This window comes from Enoplosus armatus, chromosome 5, assembly GCF_043641665.1.
Source record: "Enoplosus armatus isolate fEnoArm2 chromosome 5, fEnoArm2.hap1, whole genome shotgun sequence".
NCBI classification, from domain to species: Eukaryota; Metazoa; Chordata; class Actinopteri; order Centrarchiformes; family Enoplosidae; genus Enoplosus; species Enoplosus armatus.
Window position 1 is genome coordinate 16,647,278 of NC_092184.1, and position 20,744 is coordinate 16,668,021.

Consider the following 20,744-nt stretch of genomic DNA (forward strand, 5'->3'; position numbering starts at 1 on the left):
TCACCTACAGAGCTATGTTTAACAAGCTAAGTTTGCTGCGGGCTAGCCAATTTACCATGCTAGCAAAGATATAATTTATGTTAAAAAAAGCAATTTAGTGCATGTTACATTTAAAGAAATGTGTACTTTAAATGTGTTTGATGTGGCTTATAGTCTCTTGTGCTGTTTATGTTTCACAAATGCCTCGTACTAACCTCTCATTTAGTTGAGTCCACAGAGGGCTTTATATATCGATAAATGCTTATATGTTTAAACAGTTTGTCTTCTTTGTGGCTGACCAAGTTTCTCTGCAGGTCAGTGATCCCCCCTGCCTTATCTTGAGTGATCCTATCTTTGTTTCTACTTCAATTCATTGCTCCTTTCCCTCTGTCTTCCAGTTGCCCTGTTCCCAGTGGAGGATAATGGAACGGCTGTGGTTCTCTTTGCTGTTGCTGGCAGCAGCATGCAGGGGACAGCCGTGTCCAAAACGCTGTATGTGCCAGAGCCTTTCTCCATCGCTCGCTATCCTCTGCTCCAAGACAGGCTTGCTGTTTGTTCCTGCTGCCATTGACCGACGCACCGTGGAGCTACGGCTTCAAGAGAACTTCATTACAGGTAATGTACCTGCCAGTCTGTCCTGTGTCTCTACCATCAATCAAGACAGGGCATTAAGACATTTTGCATGGTCCAGTCAGTTCATCCTCATCAACCATCGGCTTAAATGATTTCCTCAAGGGGGAATTTACAATCAGTGCCTACAGATGTATGCAGGGTTTGACACAGACCTGATACAATACTATAATATTGAGCAGCAGCACCTGCAGTCACTGTTTGGATACTGAGCGGTGAAACAGCAGCATAGTCACAGCAAAAGAGTGAGAAATGAAATGGCAGGTTAAATATACAGCTGAAATTTAAAGGGCACATTGGATGCAGTGAGTAGAGTATGACACATGTGAATGTAGCAACATGCTATGGTTGGTATGCAAATACTGGCTTTAGTCACAATTCTTTTTTTGTTGGTCTCTACATGACAATAAGTCATATTTCTCATGAATATTTCTTCTTAACTTTAATACTTTGAAACTTTTTTGTTTTGCGGTTCAGTCCAGCAAATCTCATTCATGATTCATCTCCTCCATATATCAAAGAGTTCTCTTGGATACTTTGAAATGTACTTATTTTTAAGAACTGAAGTGTTGCCTTATCCTTTTATTTTAATCTGGATTCCCATTAGCTCCCACCAAGGCAGCCACCTAATCTTCCCAGGCTTGACTTAAAAAGAAATTCTATTCCATGGTTCACCAAAACAAAAGACACACATGCTTAAAAAAAGACAGCTTTCACAGGGTCCAGAAAGATAATTTGATGAGCTATTAACAATATCATACAGCTATAGTTATTTAAGTCACATTGTTCACATCCAAATCAATTTCCGTTTAGCACTACCCCGTGCAACACCAAAGATTCTGTATCTCATTTTGGGGGGCACCAGATTCTCTCTGCTGTCGACTGAGGTTCTTAGTGTATGTTGCCAAAAAGTTAATTTTAAAGGAATTAATAAAGGCACACTTGGTATCATAGGGTCCAGGCTCTAAACGCTAGAGGCTAATTAGGCATCAACTCGTCAATCTAAATATAAACACGATGTGACAGCAGTCAAATGGTTGCCTTGACAAATGTGATCATTTGCAGCAGTGCGTTCAGCAACACCAAGTAAAAGTAGACATCATTTCTGCTAATTGATCTTAACCCCTTGACCTTTTTCCTTGTCTGTCTTATATTTCTTCTCCCTATCCATCTCAGAAAAAGATTTTATAAAAAGAACACAAATCTGAGTCATCCACTTTTTTGAAAGCTCTTTGCTCAGGCAAAGATTTGTGCTTTAAAAGCTATTAAGTGCATGTCCTGACTTCTATTGTTTCCTTAACACCATACCTATGTAATGTATCTGACCACCTGGGCCTAAGTTGATGGAGTCTTTATTTGTGTTTATTCTGCTCACTCCCAGCTGTCCGAAGAAAGGACTTTGCCAACATGACCAGCCTGCTACATCTGACCCTGTCCAGAAACACCATTAGTCAGATTCTCCCCTCAGCTTTCAGTGACCTGCGGCGACTGAGAGCGCTCCACATAGACTCCAATAGATTAACTGTGATCAAGGTGAGACTGATGGATGGATGGCTAGATGGATTAATGATGTTAAATGAATGGAATGAACAGTGAGATTGAATGATAAAGCTACAATGGCAGATAGATATCTAGTACCTTTATGATGATGGTACTGTGATGCATCTCACAGCATTTTCACTTTTTCACCAACCAGGATGACCATTTCAAAGGCCTGACCAACCTTCGTCACCTAATCCTGGCCAACAACCAGCTCCACTCCATATCTCCCCATGCCTTTGATGACTTCCTGTCCACACTGGAGGATCTCGACCTCAGTTACAACAACCTTGCCCAGGTTCCCTGGGACACGATTGGGCGCCTAACCAATGTCAACACCCTAAATATGGATCATAACCTCATTGAAAATGTTCCCCAAGGGGTATTCACCAACCTACACAAACTGGCCAGGTAAATGGATAGATAGCGGAAAGGACGGAGGAATGAGCAGATGATGTGTGTAAAGATAATGTATACTGACTGGTTTACTGGTCGACTGAATAAATTAGTTAATCTAATGACAATATCTGTGTCTTTCTCTTTCTCCCTATCTCCTCTTGTTCATCCTTCATCTTCTCCCTACCCCGTCCTCTCACAGGCTCGACATGACGTCAAACAAGCTGAAGAAAATTCCCCCAGACCCGTTGTTCCTGCGAATCCCAGTTTACGCCAAGTCCAGAGGCTCCCCCCTCTCCTCCCTGGTGCTGAGTTTTGGTGGCAACCCCCTTCACTGTAACTGTGAACTTCTGTGGTTGAGGAGACTGACCAGAGAAGATGACCTCGAGACATGCGCCTCTCCCCCAGACCTCAGTGCCAAGTACTTCTGGACAATACCTGAAGAGGTGACATTTTGAGCTTATCACTTGTGTCATGCAGGAAACTAATAAAAAAGTTGTCTCATAACCCTGAAACCAAGACAGACCTTTAATGATTTAATTAATTAAGACAGAAAATTATTCAGATTTGGAAAGTAAATGTGTCCGAAGTATGAATTAGTATTCTTTTTTGCCCTATAGGAGTTTATTTGTGACCCACCAGTTCTGACCCGGAAGTCACCTCATACAGTGGCTATGGAAGGCCAGCCTGCCAGCCTGAAGTGCAAAGCAAATGGCGACCCAGAGCCTGAAGTCCACTGGATCAGCCCTGAAGGGAGACTTATATCTAATAGCACGAGGTGCTAAACTTCTTCCTGTATAGTCTTGTTTGACCTACAATAAGCCACTTTTCTCCATAGGCCAAAAGATATAGGCCACAATTTCTCAAAATTAAAGGCAACTTAGGCAATATCACACATTCAATGATGTCAGAAACCTGGCAACCCAGTTGACAGGTGCAAGAGAGGAGTTGTTTAAATATTATTTCCTGTACTACTCCAGTTCAGTGCTATGTGCCAATGTGCAACCGAGTCAGAAAGACAGTGTGTCTTACATAATTTTTGTCTTGGCCGTAGTAGTCGGGCGTAGGCACATGACTCGTGTGGGCCAACTCTGAATCAGGATTAGAAGGTAGTTGTTGAGGTCACACCTCTCTCACATTTCCATCTGGAAACCTAGTTGGCATACGTGTCAAATATGTGGGTTTCTAGTTATGGTTTTGAATATACAATATATCAGTTATAAAATCGTTGATAATATCTTGAAATATAATGTCACAGCTCTTTAATTCCTTTCCTACACATTGTTTTATGTGACATTTCTGTTTGCATCTTTACATATTTTGATCAGAAAAGGCTAGTTTATGGATATTGTTATTGTTGGATTTTTGGCAAATACTATTTAGGTTAATGCCTACACTTATGGGGATGATGCCCACATCCAGTCAGCGACATAGCCCCTCAGCCTGGCAGTAATTACATTGAGTCTGGATGCTGGTGGTGGAAGTTGGCATCAGCATCAGGTGCTGTAGGCAGCAAAGTACAGGTGCGACTAAATGGTTTGATAAGGAGAACACTGATAAGCAGTTGGCTCCTGTGTGGGTGACAGAGAAGGAGGGCTTACGTGATTGTGGTGTGAACCAGACGGGAGTTGCCCCTTGATATAAAACTTACAGAATAATGGTGGCTCATTTTGTAACCAGAAGTGAATGTGTCTGGCTCCTTTCTTCATTGAAATGAACGCAAAGTAAAATGGCCTGGCCCATTTTAAAATGAAATTCTAACTGTGCAACCAAAGTTGCAGTCTGCACTGGTAAGAATTACATTCGGATCCTATCCGAATGGCTAAGAGCCAGCAGATGTGACTTAGAGGGGAAAATGAAAAATGAAGGATTAGGGGGAAAGGAATTAACAATAAAAAAAAAATAATCTTACTGCCTGAAATTTTGTAAAGCTCCCTGTATGTTTGTTGTAACATTTATATTCCAGTTAATTTACTGATTGATTTATTGAGTCAATTAACGTTTTGATATAATGTATGTAAATTTGTTTCAGAACTTTGGTTTTCCCTAATGGAAGCCTGGAGATCAATGTGACATCCCTGAAGGATTCAGGAAACTTCACCTGCATTGCCTCCAACGCAGCAGGTGAATCCACAGGGAGGGTGGAGCTAGTTGTCACGGCAACGCCCCATCTGGCAAACAGCACAAGCCGCAGCCGAGACCCGTCCTCTGAAGCAGCCCTCTCTGACATCCTAATCTCCTCGAAGGCTGCACTACCTAACAACGAGACAAGAGGGGTGGACCGGAGGGTCTCATTGGTGGAACTGACAGGAAACTCTGCCCTCATTAGATGGAGCAGTCAGACTCCTACATCTGGAGTCAGGATGTTCCAGGTCCAGTACAACAGCTCTGGGGATGACACACTGGTTTACAGGTCTGTCTATCTCCACTGTCAATATGTGATGTGTCTGTCTGGGTGATTTAATGTTCTACCTATAGTACAATCTCTATGGTGACTTCTATGAATCGCATTAGTAAAAAGCACGTCTGTGACTGTATGAGTGTGTAATTGTGAGTGTGTGTGTGTGTGTGTGTGTGTGTGTGTGTGTGCGCAGTTGTGTGTAAGTTAATCGGTTGCTGCTATGAGGATGGGAGCAGATGATAGATGACACAAGTGGAGATTAGCCAGTCATCCAGTCCTAACAGTCTAATCAACTGAAATGATAAAAACATCTGTGGTGGAACAAAGCCATTGTCGGGTTCGCTGAATGCAAGGAGGCCTGGGCCAAATGTGACGAGTGTAGCTGCTGAACAAGTTTTAATGCTTGTCTGTCAGTTTGCTTCAGTGCTGCAGTGATGTGCTGATGTTGCCGCATTGATTCATTGCAGTTATTTACATTATCGCTCTATAAATATGATAATTTCCCATGTTTTGTGGGGTTTGACTTGACTTGGACATTTGTTGAGTCTTTGTTATTGCTTCGATTTGACTGACTGGCACCCATTAAACTAGCGTCTATCAAACTGCTGCAACATTTGGTAAGATGTAAAAGTTTCAATGCAGAAAGAAGGAACGTTTAATAGATTATTGAAACAAACAGGTAGGTTTTCTGCTTTGTGTGCACAACATGCTACTGCACACACAGCATGCTGTCACCCCAAGTGTAAATAAAATTAAATGAACACCCACAGAATTTCAATGGATAGAAAGAGCAGTTCAAGGTATTATGGTAATTCTCTTGATAGTGATGCGATTGCAGGCATAGAATTCTAATAATGTTATCATTGAAATGAGCCTCGTTTAATGCACAGCATTTGAATACGTAGAAAGGTTATTTTGTGGTAAATCATGTTAATCAAACTTCAGTAAGGGCATTTTAGACTTTTGTGGACCAGTGCGTGAGACTCAGGGAACTTAAATGAATGGCCCAATTGGTGCTTTTGACATATATTGACGAATCAGTTTTCCTGTGCCATGTATCATCATGATGTTCATTCCCATAACAACAGCGACACAAGTATTGTTTTTACACAACTATTGAACAGAAAAAAGCATGGTTTAACTACCACAGAGCACTTGCATATGTTCCAGTTGTCTTCTAAATCTTTGTCCTCCTGGGGAATCTTCCACATCCTCGCTCTGTTCCAAAACCCAAAGCACTGGCAACATTATTGCCTAAATCTCTCGGAAAGCCTGGTAAAGCCTGTTTATTTTCAGTTCTGAGGAGTTTTCATATGCTATGGTGTTGTCAGGGCAACAGGTTAGGAAAATATCCTCCTTGTTATGAGTGACAGGTGGCTTTAATACTATCAGGGATGAGTACTGCAAACTATTCATTTATTTCATAAGTGCAAATGAGATCTCCAAATATATCCCTCTGTCTTCTGTGATTACAGAAGTAAATCATGAATGTATTCAAATCAAAACTGCCATACAGAAGTTTCGGATAACCAATATAGCTCTTCATGGCCCGTTTTACTCTTGATCAACATCTGAAATTGTCTCTCGAGGGACAAAATAATTCTTGAAAGAAGACCCTGTGATAGAGTCCGTCAAATCCCTTCATGTTGACAGGAGAATCTGACAGTTCCTCTAAATTTGTGAGAAGGCGACACTTCTGAGATATGGAAGTGGGGGTCTCTACTGAGAAGTGATCATGATGTTATTTGTAAACTAGAGAGGACACTTGTTTATTCAGACGGTTCAGCTAACAGTGTGTGACAAGCAGCTTCTTACAATTCTAAGCATGGCAACCATTCTCCTGCATAGCAACCGTCCATCTGCACCTGCCCGGTCAAGGTTGGATGCAGTTAGTGGGCACGGCAGGTACAAAATACACTCCTTACTGGTCAAGTGTAGGTGAAAATGTATCTACAAATTTCCTGCATTTATTCGTTTTAACTTTTGCACACTTCCTCCTTGGGAAGGTAACTAACTCACTATGTCCTGCCGTTGTGTGGAAAACAACTTGCACTGCGTGGAGCACCAAATCATATTGCGGTTGCAATTATTAAAAATTGCTCTGCTGTTGTATTTCTGACAAAGTAGCTGGTTACGGAGTGTATGGTGTAGCATTAAACCATTAAAGTTCTCACTTGTTATCACGGTAACCACGAGTGTCGCCAAATCAACCAGGACTAAAATCCTAAGGATTACAACTTTAAGTTTGGAGTTTGACTATTTCAGTGCCTTAAAACCTAGACACTGTCAAACTAAAGAGGATGAGACATTGGAGATAAGACACACATGGAATGTGCTACAGCACAATGTAAAAACATGACACATTGTCTTTGTATGGCAGAAAAACACATAGATGCGTGAGCTACACTGAAGCTTAATAAATGTCTTGCCTATGTCACCGGTCCATTGTCTGATCCTAATCTGCATGTGCTCATGTTGCAGTTTATATGTTGTGACAATAGATTGATTAATAAATAAGTAGGCAGGTAGGTAGATTTAAGTTTTGTAATCCATAATGCTCATTCATATTGAAGAGCTTTCATTCATAAGTATTTTGTTCGCACCATGAAAACAAACAACATCGTATCAGTACAGTATTACTGTTCACCATTTGAAAGAAAAAATATGTATGCCTAGAAAAATGATATCATGTTGCCTAAGCATTATTTATCGTAATCTTACTTAATCACATGAATCCTGACTCTGATACCATACACAGAAGCACATGGCATCGTGAGATTAACATCCATTAGAAGGCATCAGCATTGCACCAGCTCCGTCCTGAGTAAAATAAAAAAATAAAAACAGCCCTGAGTGTGTCTGTGAGCACATATGTACAGTTGCTCTCTTCTGTCTTTCTTTGGTCAATATCCATTAGGAAGGGTGAGGCACAATGCCATGAAGAGAGAGGAGGTGGGGGGAAGAGATGGGGGAGAGGGTACAAAGTGCTGAGGAGCAGAGAGGAAAGGGAAACACATTATGTTGAATGTGTGTTGCCACACAGCATATCTCTAAAACTGATCCATGTCACCCTCTTTGAAGTTTCATCAATGCTACTGATTAGAATTGAAAGAGAAAAAAAAAAAAATCAAAGTGTGTTCCCTCTTCATCATCAGAAGGTGGAAAGATTGCAACACAAGCACTGATGAGAACCTCTACATGCACATTTAGAGTGGTTGGAAAGACGGGTGTGGGACCGAATACTGATTTTCAACATTCAAAAGAAAATAAATCACACTTCTTTTGAAAAACATTGTAGTTGTTATGTAATAATTGTTAGTCTGTATTTATTTATCTTTGTTACACGATATTTTAATCAGATCAGAAAACATTTCATTTTTCTGGTGTTTCAGGCACATATAATGCATTGTAAATTCATGACATCATAATTGAGGAGCCCTCTTTATGCTCTGAGGAGTTCAGAGCATAAAGAGGGCTCTCTGACGCAGTCTCAAAACCCCCTGACTACTTACGATCAATGCCATTATAGCACTGTGTGTGTGTTTGTGTGTGTGTGTGTGTGTGAGTGTGTATGCGTGTTTGCATTTGTGTGTATGTACTTGTAAACCATTGGTTGGCAGTGTATTAGTTAACCCTATGTCTCAGACATGCTCTTCAAAAACCCCCTGACTAATATAATCAATGCCTATTCAAGTGTGTGTTTGTGTGCATCAGTGCATGTGTGATGAGTGTTTATGTGTGTATGCACACTGGACCAGCTGGCTGCTGTGCATTAGCTAAAAACCCAATGTCAGTTTTAGTGCCATCAATCGCAACAGACCTCTACAGGAGGCTTCTCTAAGAGTCTCTAGTGTCGACGTCTGTGTGTGTGTGTGTGTGTGTTATCTAAAGTGAGATCACAAAAGCTCACAGGGATCCTCATGTCTCCTCCTTGCCTTAAACACAACTACATAAGGTACAAAAAAATTGCTTTACTCTGTATATATGCAGAAAGTAACAAGACATAATAAAAGTCAAATCTAAAGATTCAATTCCAGCAACTACAGACACAACTGCCATTTCTGTTAAATGCTTTTCTTTATTTAGTGGTGCACATCACCATGTTTGGGTGTGTTTTCCTTCTCCTAAAAAAATACTTTTATTTTATTACTTTTAGTAATTGCAAAAGAAATATGTTTATTATTCTCATTCTTTTTTGGACATTTTATGCCTTTATTTAATAATGATAGTGGATGGATGATAGGAAACAAGGCAGAGAAAGACCCGACAAAGGTCCCCGAACCAGAACCTTGCAGTTCATGGCCGGCTTCTGAATCTGAATTGTGAGTTTCCTTCTGAAATTGCGTCCCCTGGAGTGTGTTGCAGAAACGCTGAGGCAGTGATGAAAGCAGCAGACAGTTGAAGTCATAATCCCCGTCCACTTTTCAGTGTTTCTTCAGTTTGACATACAGGGTCTTTTTATGATCTAGGTCGGACACAACCATCAGACAGTGGAAGTGACACTAAAACATGTTTAATTGTACAGCAGTACACTGGATAGTCGCCTGAATGAATGAGACAAATCTACAGATAAATCTCCTTAACGTGCCATCTTGTTAAGCTTCCTTTTTATGTTTTTTTTCCAAGTTACGTCACATTTCCTGCCTTGATTATTTCCCTTTCCCCCTCTCTGTTATCTTGTATTTTTCCCACTAATCTCGCATCGCATCTTCCAGTTCCGTGTGTGATTACTGGTGTATTTTTGGATTTTTTAGATCCTGTTATTCAATGTACAGTATGTGTTTCTTAATGAATTGGCCTTTTCAAGAGAGACAGTGCCTGTGCTTTTTATTCTAACTGTGCTCACAGATTTATAGAAGGAACATAATAAATACCTGATTGCAGTGGATTTTTTTCCTTTTTAAAAAAAAAAAAGAACCCTTAAAGCTACACGAAGTACTGGTGATTGTGTAAATGAGAGCTGTCAAACTGGCACAAATATAAAGACCCATATATTTCATTAATGTTTTGCCTGTAACTGTTTCCCCTGAATCATTATGTGTCATTATGTTGCAGTTTAACCTTGTGTCATTTAAAGAGTGTGTTTGTTTGTGTGTGTGTGTGTGTGTGTGTGTGTATGCATGTTGTTGTATGCTGCTGGTTGAGCTTTTGGGACAAGCAGCAATTTTGTTTCAAACATACTGATTTGTGATCAGTCAGAGGTCAAGAAGAATCAATAGCTTAGATTCCACCGCAGGCCTCGCCGCGGATAACACATTATCCAGCCAAACAAGCCTGGCATTAGCTTGGCTTGCACTCTGTGGCTGAACGGGGGAAAACCAAATCCAGAGCTGTATTTGCCTAAAACTATTCTTCTCATTTCAGTAGGATTTATACGTTCCTTTCAGAAAGATCTGAGGTGATGTATTGCTGGGTGTTTACATTTTTCCATTGTGTGGCCTCCCCCCATTTTTTCAATACATCTGCATTACATTTGCCCTCTCTGCCTACCTAACATTCACTCAGTCAGTGTTTGGAATTGACAGTTGCATTTCCTACTGAGAGTTGTACATATTACATGAGCCAGAAAGACATGAGCACTGTGCATATGAACAGGTAAATGGAGTCAGTCTTCATATTGCCGTGAGCAACGCCTGTAACCATGGCAATGCTTAGTGCAAACCAAAGATGGTGCCTTCTGCAGCTTGAGAAAGTGTGTTTTGGTTTTTTTTGTACTTACATGACCTCAACCAACCAGGGTGCGAGTTTGTTTGTTTGTTTGTAAGCAATAATAGCCAGTGAATGCTTCATGTGCTTTTGTTCTTGATGACTTTTCCTACCTTTAAGCCAAATGCTTTAGTCATATATTCACCCAATCTGTGAATTATTGACACCCCTACAGGTAAAAAAAATCATCTAATTGTTGCCGAATGCAAGTATGCATGCATTACATCAACCAAACCTGTAGGTCTGTTTATATCTATAAACATCTGAGCTTCACCATTCAATTTAAAAGTGGCAACTACGTTTAGCTGCAGTGTGAATATAGCAGGTGATTTCTACGGGCTACTTGTGATTCAGAGGTATGCGGAGCCACAATCATAATGCAGACTTGACCACCATAATGGGGATGTGGTCTGGCTCAACATATTGCAATGTGAGCAGAATCTGACTTGGCAGTGTTGAAATCTGCCAATCAGAGGATCCTGTTGGAGGATTAAAACTACAATGAAACCTTTAACTGCAGCATGCATTTCTGCATCTCTACCATTTACAGGAAGTACACTACAATATGTATCATGAGCAGAGCCAGCTGGACCACAGAGCTGAACCCTGCACTGCAAAAAATAAATGCTCACACAAGAACAAGAAAATCAGACTCAAAAGTATGCAAGCACTGACACAAATTTATTTTTATTGAATTGGGTGAAAAGATCTTACCTTATTTGCAGATGTTTCGGTTTGATTTAACAAAATAAATGATTACTAACATGCTAATTACTTTTTCACACAGAGCTTTTTGCAGTGTGTTGTGTCAGCCTTCAAACATAGATGCCCACTCCATCAAGCACACACTTTAATTCTGATGTGGAAGCATGACAGGGTTTTAAGGTGCATTTACAGTACATTAACCTTTTGGCATCAATACAAAGCACCATCATATACGCATGAGCACACACTCACTCCTCACAACACACACAAACACTTCCTGTAAATAGATTTCTCTTCAAAACCTACTTTTAAGCTCACACTTTCAATTCTTCTCTAAATTCACACCACTTTGTCAGTCAGGCATGAGTGACTACATTGCTGAGTGTATGTGGGATAAGATTGTGCGTGTTTGTGTGTGTTCAGGTTGATCTAAAAAATTTTGTTTGCCTCACATTTTTTTTCACCATGCAAGGGCAAAAAAAGGTCAACATGAACCTTTTTCAATCACATAGAAACTCATATACACCCGCAAACACACACGCACACACACACACACACACACTGCAGACATGAGCCCCACTGCCTGTGACCTAACTCTCTCCCCCTTGTCTCTCTACCTTTTCTGCATTGCCCATGGTTTGTGGTTCTTTGGATAATGGACTCACAGACACATAAAATCTGCGCAGACCAGCAGACTCAGGATAAAGTGACTGGAAACATGCATTAATGAGCGTTAGATCACTAGTAGTAGATAGCTGCTCTCATGCCTGTTTAGTAATGATTTACTTAAGGTGCTTTTCCGGGATGCTGTGCACATTATTTGACATAAGCAAATACAAATACACTCTTTGTACCTCGTCATTACTTAGATGATGACAAGCTTTGACACTCACGTCACTCAAGTATTCTCAATCACTTCAGCTCTGATAGGCAGAGCTATTTTCTCCACTGCTGGGGAAAAATGGGATCAAAGATAATTATGGTGTATTTTTAATCCTTTATAATACCTCCAATTCTCTTCTGAATGAACATTCATATAGAATGCTGGAACCCATTAGAGTACTTGATATGATATTAATTGTAAATTGTCAAGCATCATTAAACTGAAATATAAATGAACTGAAGTCAGTGCACAAGCAGTATTTGTGTGCGTGTTTGTGTGTGTGAGTGTGTGTGTATTGGTGGGTGGTTAAAGGGTATTGGGGGGCCATAGCATGGAGCAGGTGATGGGAGCATCTGGAGCAAAGCTGGATGGGCTGAGGTGTGTGTGTGGGGGGAGGGGAAAAAAGAAAAAGCATATGTGTGTGTGTGTGTGTGTGTGTGTGTGTGTGTGTGTGTGTGTGTGTTTGAGCAGGTGGGTGCATGGAGCTTACATATATTTTTTGACATGTACAGTATATGAAGCACAAACAAGCTTGATCATGTGTGATGTGCATCTGTCCATTTTTGAGCATGTTGTGTTTGTTGTGAGGGTTGCAGTTCATATTCTCTAATAGAACCTGTGGTAAATAAATGAAACATGCTTAGGCCGAGCCGTCGATATGCTAATTATCCTATGTCAATCTTTCCTTATATATATTTCACAACTCCACAAATCAGTGAACCTGCCTTTGACAAGCAGTTATACATTTCAACATGCAATTCAATCAGAATTCGAAGGAAATCGATGATGTGGAGCACTATAAGTTATTAAATATGTTGGCTTTTCCTTCAGTGCTTGAAACTCTGGGCATGTTTTTACAAGCTGTTCAACAAGGCTGCTGTTTAAAGGCTTTAAATGTTTTCCGGTTACACAATAGACAGGACATGCACTATGTGTAAACACATGCTTACAAGCTTACAAAACAGCTACAATGTATGAATGTTACAAACATCTAGAAACATCTAGGAACAGCACAGAAGGGAACAATTTTTTATCATTGCAGAAAATGTGAAGGACTTCTCTTTGTATTATTTATGACTCAATTTAGCTTATTTTTCAAAGAAGCAAGCTGGTTACCTAGTAACACTTTAAACTCCTTTGTTCAGTTAAAAAAAGTGGTAGAGTATTTTGATAATATTGCAATAAAAAAGTGAGATTTTACTACACCTGACAAACCTGAAAGTCCTCATGGACTATCTTCACTCATACAGTAATTCTTTTTCATATACTGTACGGAAATAACACCTACTGCACTCTATGACCTATTAAAGACTGATTTAACTGTAGTTGATGCAGCATTGTATCACATGGTTAGTGAATTGCAATTGCGTCTTTCAGATTAATGTGTTTTTACACAGATAGCAACAAAAACAGCTTCTGATATGTAACAGTAGGTAGGCTGCCTACATATTTTATTAGTGTGTGAGGATGAGTTTAGAAGCTTCACTGGACGAGATTGCACTCCACTGACGGAGTACCCACTCTATATATAAGTTAAGCCAAAGTTATAATATGTATAATTCAATTTATTTCTATACAGTTTCTGTCTCATGGCCAAATGAACATATTTACAGCTAAAGTTCAGAAGCACCATCTGTCAATTTTAAACTGCTGGAATTTACAACAGGAAGAACACATTATCCATATCCATATCACTCAGTTCTGTGTTAAATTGAGTGATATGGATAATGAGTTAGTCTTGGTTAGCCCCGTTGCGCACTAAATTACAATTTAATGAGTGAGCCCTGGCCACATACGTTCGACCTTGGAATGGGAAATAATATATTATATGACTCATAAAAGCACGAGGGCCAATAAACCGTTGCTTTTTGTGTGTAGCAGGTTTCTTTTTTAACATCTAGACTCATTTTGAGGAATTTAGTAGATTTAAGCTTGTTTGTGTTTGACGTATGGCGTTTTAAAGGCCACTGCTGACACAAACATCTGTGAACTGAAGCAGGTGATAGTAGTTATTTTGTCCTGATAATTGCACTGTTTTCAAGTCAGACATTTACATGTATCCAGACCCTCCAGTTAAAAGAAATGGAAAACCTACCACTGCCACTATCAATTGTCCACTTACAGTCGAATATTGCAATTGTAGTCAATGTAGGTTAAGGCCATGAAGAATGACTGTAACATTCATTAAATTCACATTAAACATGGTATGTTAGCAAACAAGCTATATATCACATTCTTCATAGTGAATGTGTACAACACCAAAGAGAGGATATTCAGGCTCATACTCGCATAACATACGATACCACCTGCCAAATATCTGCCAAATCACAACGCACACACATTCATGCATGTTCGTGTGCACAGCCCTTCAACCACTGGTGGCAATGAGCGGTCAGTTTGCTGTAGGTCATTGTCATTTAATTGAATGAATCACTGCGTACGGACTAACGAGCCTAAGGGCCTAACAACAAATGACTGTCCGCACACACGCACACGCACGCACACACACACACACACACACACACACACACACACACACACGCACACGCACGCACACACACACACACACACACACACACACCCTTGCATTGCTGGCACCTGCCGTATTTGTGCCAATTAAACACAGAACTAATGAGTCAGATCAGAGAGGTTAAGTTCAAAGACGCTGACGACAGGGTGTATTTAGTCATCTCTCCTTCTTTCTGAAGTCTCTTTCTTCTTTCTTCATGTAAGCTTCTTCTATGTCTTTTTCTCGTCCCCCATTTTGTATTTTGTGTTTATTTTTTGCTCCCCCTCAGTCTGTATCACTTCCCATTTGTTCCCTCTCTTTTCTGCCTCATTCCAACTCTCTTACTTGCTTTTCTTATGCTCTCTTTCGATGTCCTTTTTTGCTTTTCTGTCCTTCTTTTTCCTTATCTTTCCTTGTCTCCATTCCTTCTCCTCTCTGTATTCTTTTATTTGCAGTCTTTCCCTCTCTGTGTCTCCCTCCCTCCATCTCTTCCTTGCTCTGCCTCCCTTCCCTCCTTTCCTCTCTCAGATATTTGCAGAGCTCAGCAGAACGCCATCGGCTACCCGACCCATAATCCCCTTATTTGGCGTCTTGTTGCCGTTTTCACCATCGTCCCAAATCGATGTTTAATTACCCCCCCCCACCCTTCTCTTCCCCTCATCATCCGTCCACTACCCCCCTTCCCTCTCCAGCCCCACGCCCAACCTTCAGATCTTCAGGGATGTAGGGAAGAGTAATTAAAACAACACATGACACACAGTGGGAGAAGGAGAGTGAAGGGAGGGGTAGAAAAGCAGTAAATGAGAGGAGAAAACGGAGCAAGGGAATAAGGAAAGAGGCAGTGGGTCAGAGGAGGAGACTGTGGGGCAGGATGGGGAGGGGCAGAGCAAAGAGAACAGGAGAAGATGAGGGGAGAGTAGAAAAGGGGATTTGGATGGTAAGTAGAGATAAAAGATGAGAGATGGTGGATGGATTGCATCCCGCAACACTCAATGAAATATGAGTAAACAAACTCATTCATTAATGATTGAGTATCCATCATGTGCTTGCACAAGCTTAATATTCAAGCATGGTTTATCTATTTTTTGAGCTGCCAAGTCGTGTTGAACTCAGACTTCCTGATGCGACAGCAGCAGTGAGAGGCTAAAACATCATAACACAGTCCATGATGTCAAATATCAATATTTAGAAAATGCTTTCATTTATTTAGTAATTTATTTATCTCCGACTCGTCCATATTGTGACATTATTTTGCGGACATGTCAAATTATTATTTTAGATCAATAGAAATCCATAACACAGGTTTTGTTCTTAACTCATGCATAAAAAGCGTGTTGTCAGTGTTCTGATGGAGACGTGAGGTGAGGGTTGTGCATGATTGAAGTGAGCAAAACTATGTTGACATTTAAAAGCTCCAGCTGTTAACCTACAAAGTGCACACTGTTGTTGTGACTAAGAAAAGAGCTCGATAAAGTATTTAATTTGCACATTACGTCTGCGTGGTGCGCCCCGCTTTTTCACTTGAATTTGTGACGTACTGCTGAGAAGTACTGAAAAAAAATGGAATAAAATAATAAGTGATTCAATGTATAGAATCCCTACTGATTTTCCATCATACAATTATACTTTAGCCGCTGTGACTATGAAACAGGTATTAAATTGCATGCTATGTAGTATCCTGCAGATACCTCTTAAGTCTAAAATGAATGGAGAGAATAATGAATGGATAGAGAATGCATTTATAGACGTAAGAATATTGTACTTCATTGAACTACTTGTCAATCTTGCTATTATCTGAAATTTAATTTGCAACTTTGATTAAGAAAAAAAAAAACAGCCCGAAAACATCAAGACAAGGATCAATAATAAACAAGACAAGTCTAACCAATTCCAATCAGTGAAACCCAATCCAATATATTGAGTGTATCCTATTTAGTTCAGCAGTAAGCCGGGATGAGATTAACAAAGTATTTGGCATTTCTGTCCTTGTCCTATTTGCAGCTGCTTTGCAACTGGCTTGGGGTGATGCATGAGCATAGGAAATGTAAAGAACTATACAGAACTAATTACAGCAAGTTTCATTATTTTTATTGGGTTAGTTTTTTTCTCTCTTGGGATGTTATGTTACTGACATTGATTACTTTCACATTTATTAGTATCACTCCCCCTCCTGATTTAAGTCTTGTCCTGTCTTATCCTTCATCCATTGGGGTGGGGGGTAAATGTTAAGGTTAAGTAGCTACTTGCTACTAGTCTTGGTATTTGCATAAGCAACTAAATAAAAAATGGGGCTCATCGTAAACTTTCCAAAATAAGAAAAGCAGGCAGAAAGAAACAGCCTTGGTTTTATAAAATAAAGCAGAATACAGAGGCTAAAAGGTACATAATCTAAACTGAAAAACAATGTCTTTACATTTCCTCATCCTCCTTAATATCAACCAAACAAACTTTTATTGTGCAGTTAGTTATAAAAGCCGGGGAGAACACCCACCCCAAACCACCGTCACCACCCCCCACCAGACTGACACTGGATGGACTGAAGGGAAAAAGAAATGACAGTGTAGCTGTGAAAAGTGCATATCTCTTTTAAACCTCCATATATTTTGAGATTAAGAAGGATCAAACGCTTCCAGGGGCAAACATCCGGTATCCTGTCCTAAAATAAAAAAAAGACAAACATCAGAAGTCACAAGAACATGAAAATCCTTTTTAACCTTGTTTGCCAACTTTGCCTGCCTTAATAGCTATTTATGAATACAGTCTGAAACAAAAATCATTAATTTCTTGTATTTTCTGCATCAAAATTCCATTATAGTGTCAGTCGCTTCCTCGCCATTGTTCCAACCTTGACTAGTTCCCTCCCTGTACTTCTGCTGTCAAATCAAACTGCCTTTCTCCTGCTAAATGAAGGAATAAAATGGTCTTTAAAAAAACATTCTTCTGTTTTTAAAATGCATTAACTTGTTCAGAGTAGCAACCACCGTACCATAAATTAGTTTATGTCCGTGCATGTGACTGCAACTACGTGACTACTTGTGTTTGATGTAGAACAAGCACATAAGATATGAACCCATAATGAGGAACATGTCTGTTTGCAGGTCGTGTGAAACATGATTACAACAGAGGTATTGATGTTATGCTCTGTGGATGTGGATATCATGGAAAGATCCATTCTTTTCCTGTTGGTATAGACATGAAACATAACTCTCTAATTGCCTTGCTCTCTCTCTTTCTCTCTCCCTGTCATTATCTCCATTATTCATACCCTCGTCCTCCTATTCCTTAGTCCAGTGTCTTCTTTTATTTCCTTCTATCATCTAATCCAAGATTCCCTCTATAAATAAATAGACACATGCCTCCACATATACATATACACTGATCCGGTATTATCATGTATTGGGTCACACTCTATGCACGCTGTTCCATCGATCTGCACCATCGGCTGTTAGCAGCTGTTGTCTGCATTTAAATCTTTTCCTCTGGACATTTTCTCTATCCATCTCTGTCTATTGCTTTTTTAATCCATTTGACCCCATTAAGATTGCATTGTTGAATTGCTGAACCCCTTAGAACTTAAGCTGCATTGCATATGTAATTGCTGTGTATCGTACCTCATTTTACCATTAGAGCACAATAGAATTAGCTGTACATTAAATAGTCTGACCCAGAGATACTGGGGGCTTATTTGAATAGATTGCATGTTTCGTGTATTAATTTGAGCATCGCCCCACACTGATCTCATTTCATTCTCTCTGATCAAACTGCACTGAAAATACTGTATCTCAGTCATTACATTTACATTTATTAATTTGGCAGAAGCTTTCGTCCAAAGATACGAACAAATGAGGTACAATCCAAACAACATCAAGGAGAAACCTTTGAGAACAAGTGCCTCAAGTGCAGTTCCATGTTCTACCTGACACAAGTGCCACAAGGTTGCAGGTGCATGAAGTAACGCACAAGTGCATAGAAAATTATTTTAAGAGAGGCAGAAAAAAACTGTGATAGAGAAGGAGCGAGTGTGTGTGTGTGTGTGTGTGTGTGTGTGTTTGAGATGGTAGAATTGTGCTGCACTGTAGAAAAGAACCTGCTGGGATTTGAAACAAGGCTCTTCTGTTTACTAGAAAGACGCTAAAACTAACCAAGCCACAGCACCAGTCATCTTATAGATGTTTGGTCCCAAAAATACGTGCAAGATCTGTGCAAGCAGCTTATTACGACTCATTTTTATTGTTAGGTGGTTAGTGGCCGTAGTAATTATGACGGGAGGTCAGGTGTCAGGTGAGGTAGTATAAAGAGCGTCATACGGAGGAGGTCGGGGTGGATGGATGGATCAAACACATGGCTTCCACCCAGGAGACCGCTGTTCGTGTCCCGTGTAAAACCAAAAGTCAACTCCGACTTATTTTAACTGTTAACTATTGTAACTACTTCAACGTGCATTCATATAAAGCTAAGTTACGTTGGTAAGTTACGTGACATAAGTCGTAAGACATGACGTAACTTACGTAACTTCCTAATGTACCCCAACTTATTTTCGTAAACCTTAGTGATGAGAAGACCAGTTCTTTGAAGTAATCCGGTCAGTGTCACTCACCCACCACCAGCAAACCGACTCATGAACGACTCCTTTGGTTCTTTATTATATTTTATCTGTATATCCCTGTGAAATTGTCCTTTTAACATCTATAAAATCAATCGAATTAGGAATGATAGATACCCATACGTGGTTAATGACAATAAAACATTTGAACTGTTTTAGCAGCTCCTTAAGAAACGAACACCTAGCAACCTTGATATGAATATTTTATCAGTATTTCTGAATAATTACTGCGCAGTATTACAGAGCACTAATCCGTTATTTATAACATATGCCTAAACCATGAGTACATGGAGATTAGGGTTGCCATAGGCAGTGAATTGTTTCCACCATCGGGAGCCTGTACACTTCATATATTTGAGTGAAGGGTAGCATTGCTGAAATCCTGCATCGTGTCTTCAATACAAGCCTACACATCCACAGTTAGTCACCTGTGTTCAGCTGTTCAGATGATATTAGCTCATATGTCAGTGTGTTAAAGTGTGATTAAAACAACTGTGCTGAGCTATTTTGTTGTGATACTTCATGTTTAATTATCGACACTTTCCAATCATAAAATGTACCTTTTCTGGCTCTCCCACTGCTATAAAGTTGAATCATGACCATGTTAATTTGTTAAATCTGCTGCGATCATTTTAAGATTTATTCTGCCCTCCACAGACATCAGTCATTGTGCTCAAAATGCAGTGTAATGATCTTCCCATAAAACACTCATTCATTCAACAGCTTAGCAACCCACATACCACCTCACAGATGTACAGACCCAAAATATCTTCAACTCAGTTCTGCATTTCAGATAGTTTTGGTTAATTTTTCCATTTCAATAATACTGATAATTAACAATATTTATAATCTTGCTGCTAATGTCAATGTCCGCCTGACATTTAAATGTAATTTTTGAGCTGCATTCCCACAAACCTCATCTCTATCCGGTCCAAATGACATCCAGCAGGAAAATATAGCTTTCACTGAAGTGTTCTTTGATCCTCGTTTACATAAACATTTTTTTAAGCATTTGCCTGATGCTCGTATCCGGATTGACTTATAATAACTTCAAAGAGGTGCATACATTCATTTTCATTTCACTTTTATTCATTAATTTTCATATTATTGAGATGCAAGGCAGAGAGGGGAAAATAGGGCAGAGGGAAGAGTGAGAAGCAAGGAGGAAAGTACGAAGAGCGAGATGCAAAAAAAAACAAACAAAAAAAAAACATGGGAGGAGTTACAGGTTAGAGTTGAGGACAGATGAAAGAGAAGAGAGGAGAGGTGGGTAGAAAGAGGGAAGGAGAGAATAAGAGTGACTGGGAGAAAACAAAAAGAAAACAGTGAAGGAGTGTGGAAGGGCAAGGAGAAAGATGAAGATGAAAAGTGGGGGAGAGGAGATGGGGAGAAG

General features: G+C 39.9%; 1 protein-coding gene across 1 annotated transcript in view; it reads left to right on the forward strand.

The window, feature by feature from the left end:
• Positions 1-398: 398 nt before the first annotated feature.
• LOC139285091 (leucine-rich repeat and fibronectin type III domain-containing protein 1-like protein) overlaps positions 399-20,744 on the forward strand; it is a 48,610-nt gene continuing 28,264 nt past the window's right edge. Inside the window, exons 1-6 of the mRNA XM_070905540.1 lie at positions 399-594; positions 1,991-2,142; positions 2,306-2,559; positions 2,747-2,990; positions 3,165-3,322; positions 4,577-4,957. Coding sequence (XP_070761641.1) covers positions 402-594; positions 1,991-2,142; positions 2,306-2,559; positions 2,747-2,990; positions 3,165-3,322; positions 4,577-4,957 — 1,382 coding nt within the window. The 5' untranslated portion in view covers positions 399-401. The remainder of the gene's footprint in view (positions 595-1,990; positions 2,143-2,305; positions 2,560-2,746; positions 2,991-3,164; positions 3,323-4,576; positions 4,958-20,744) is intronic.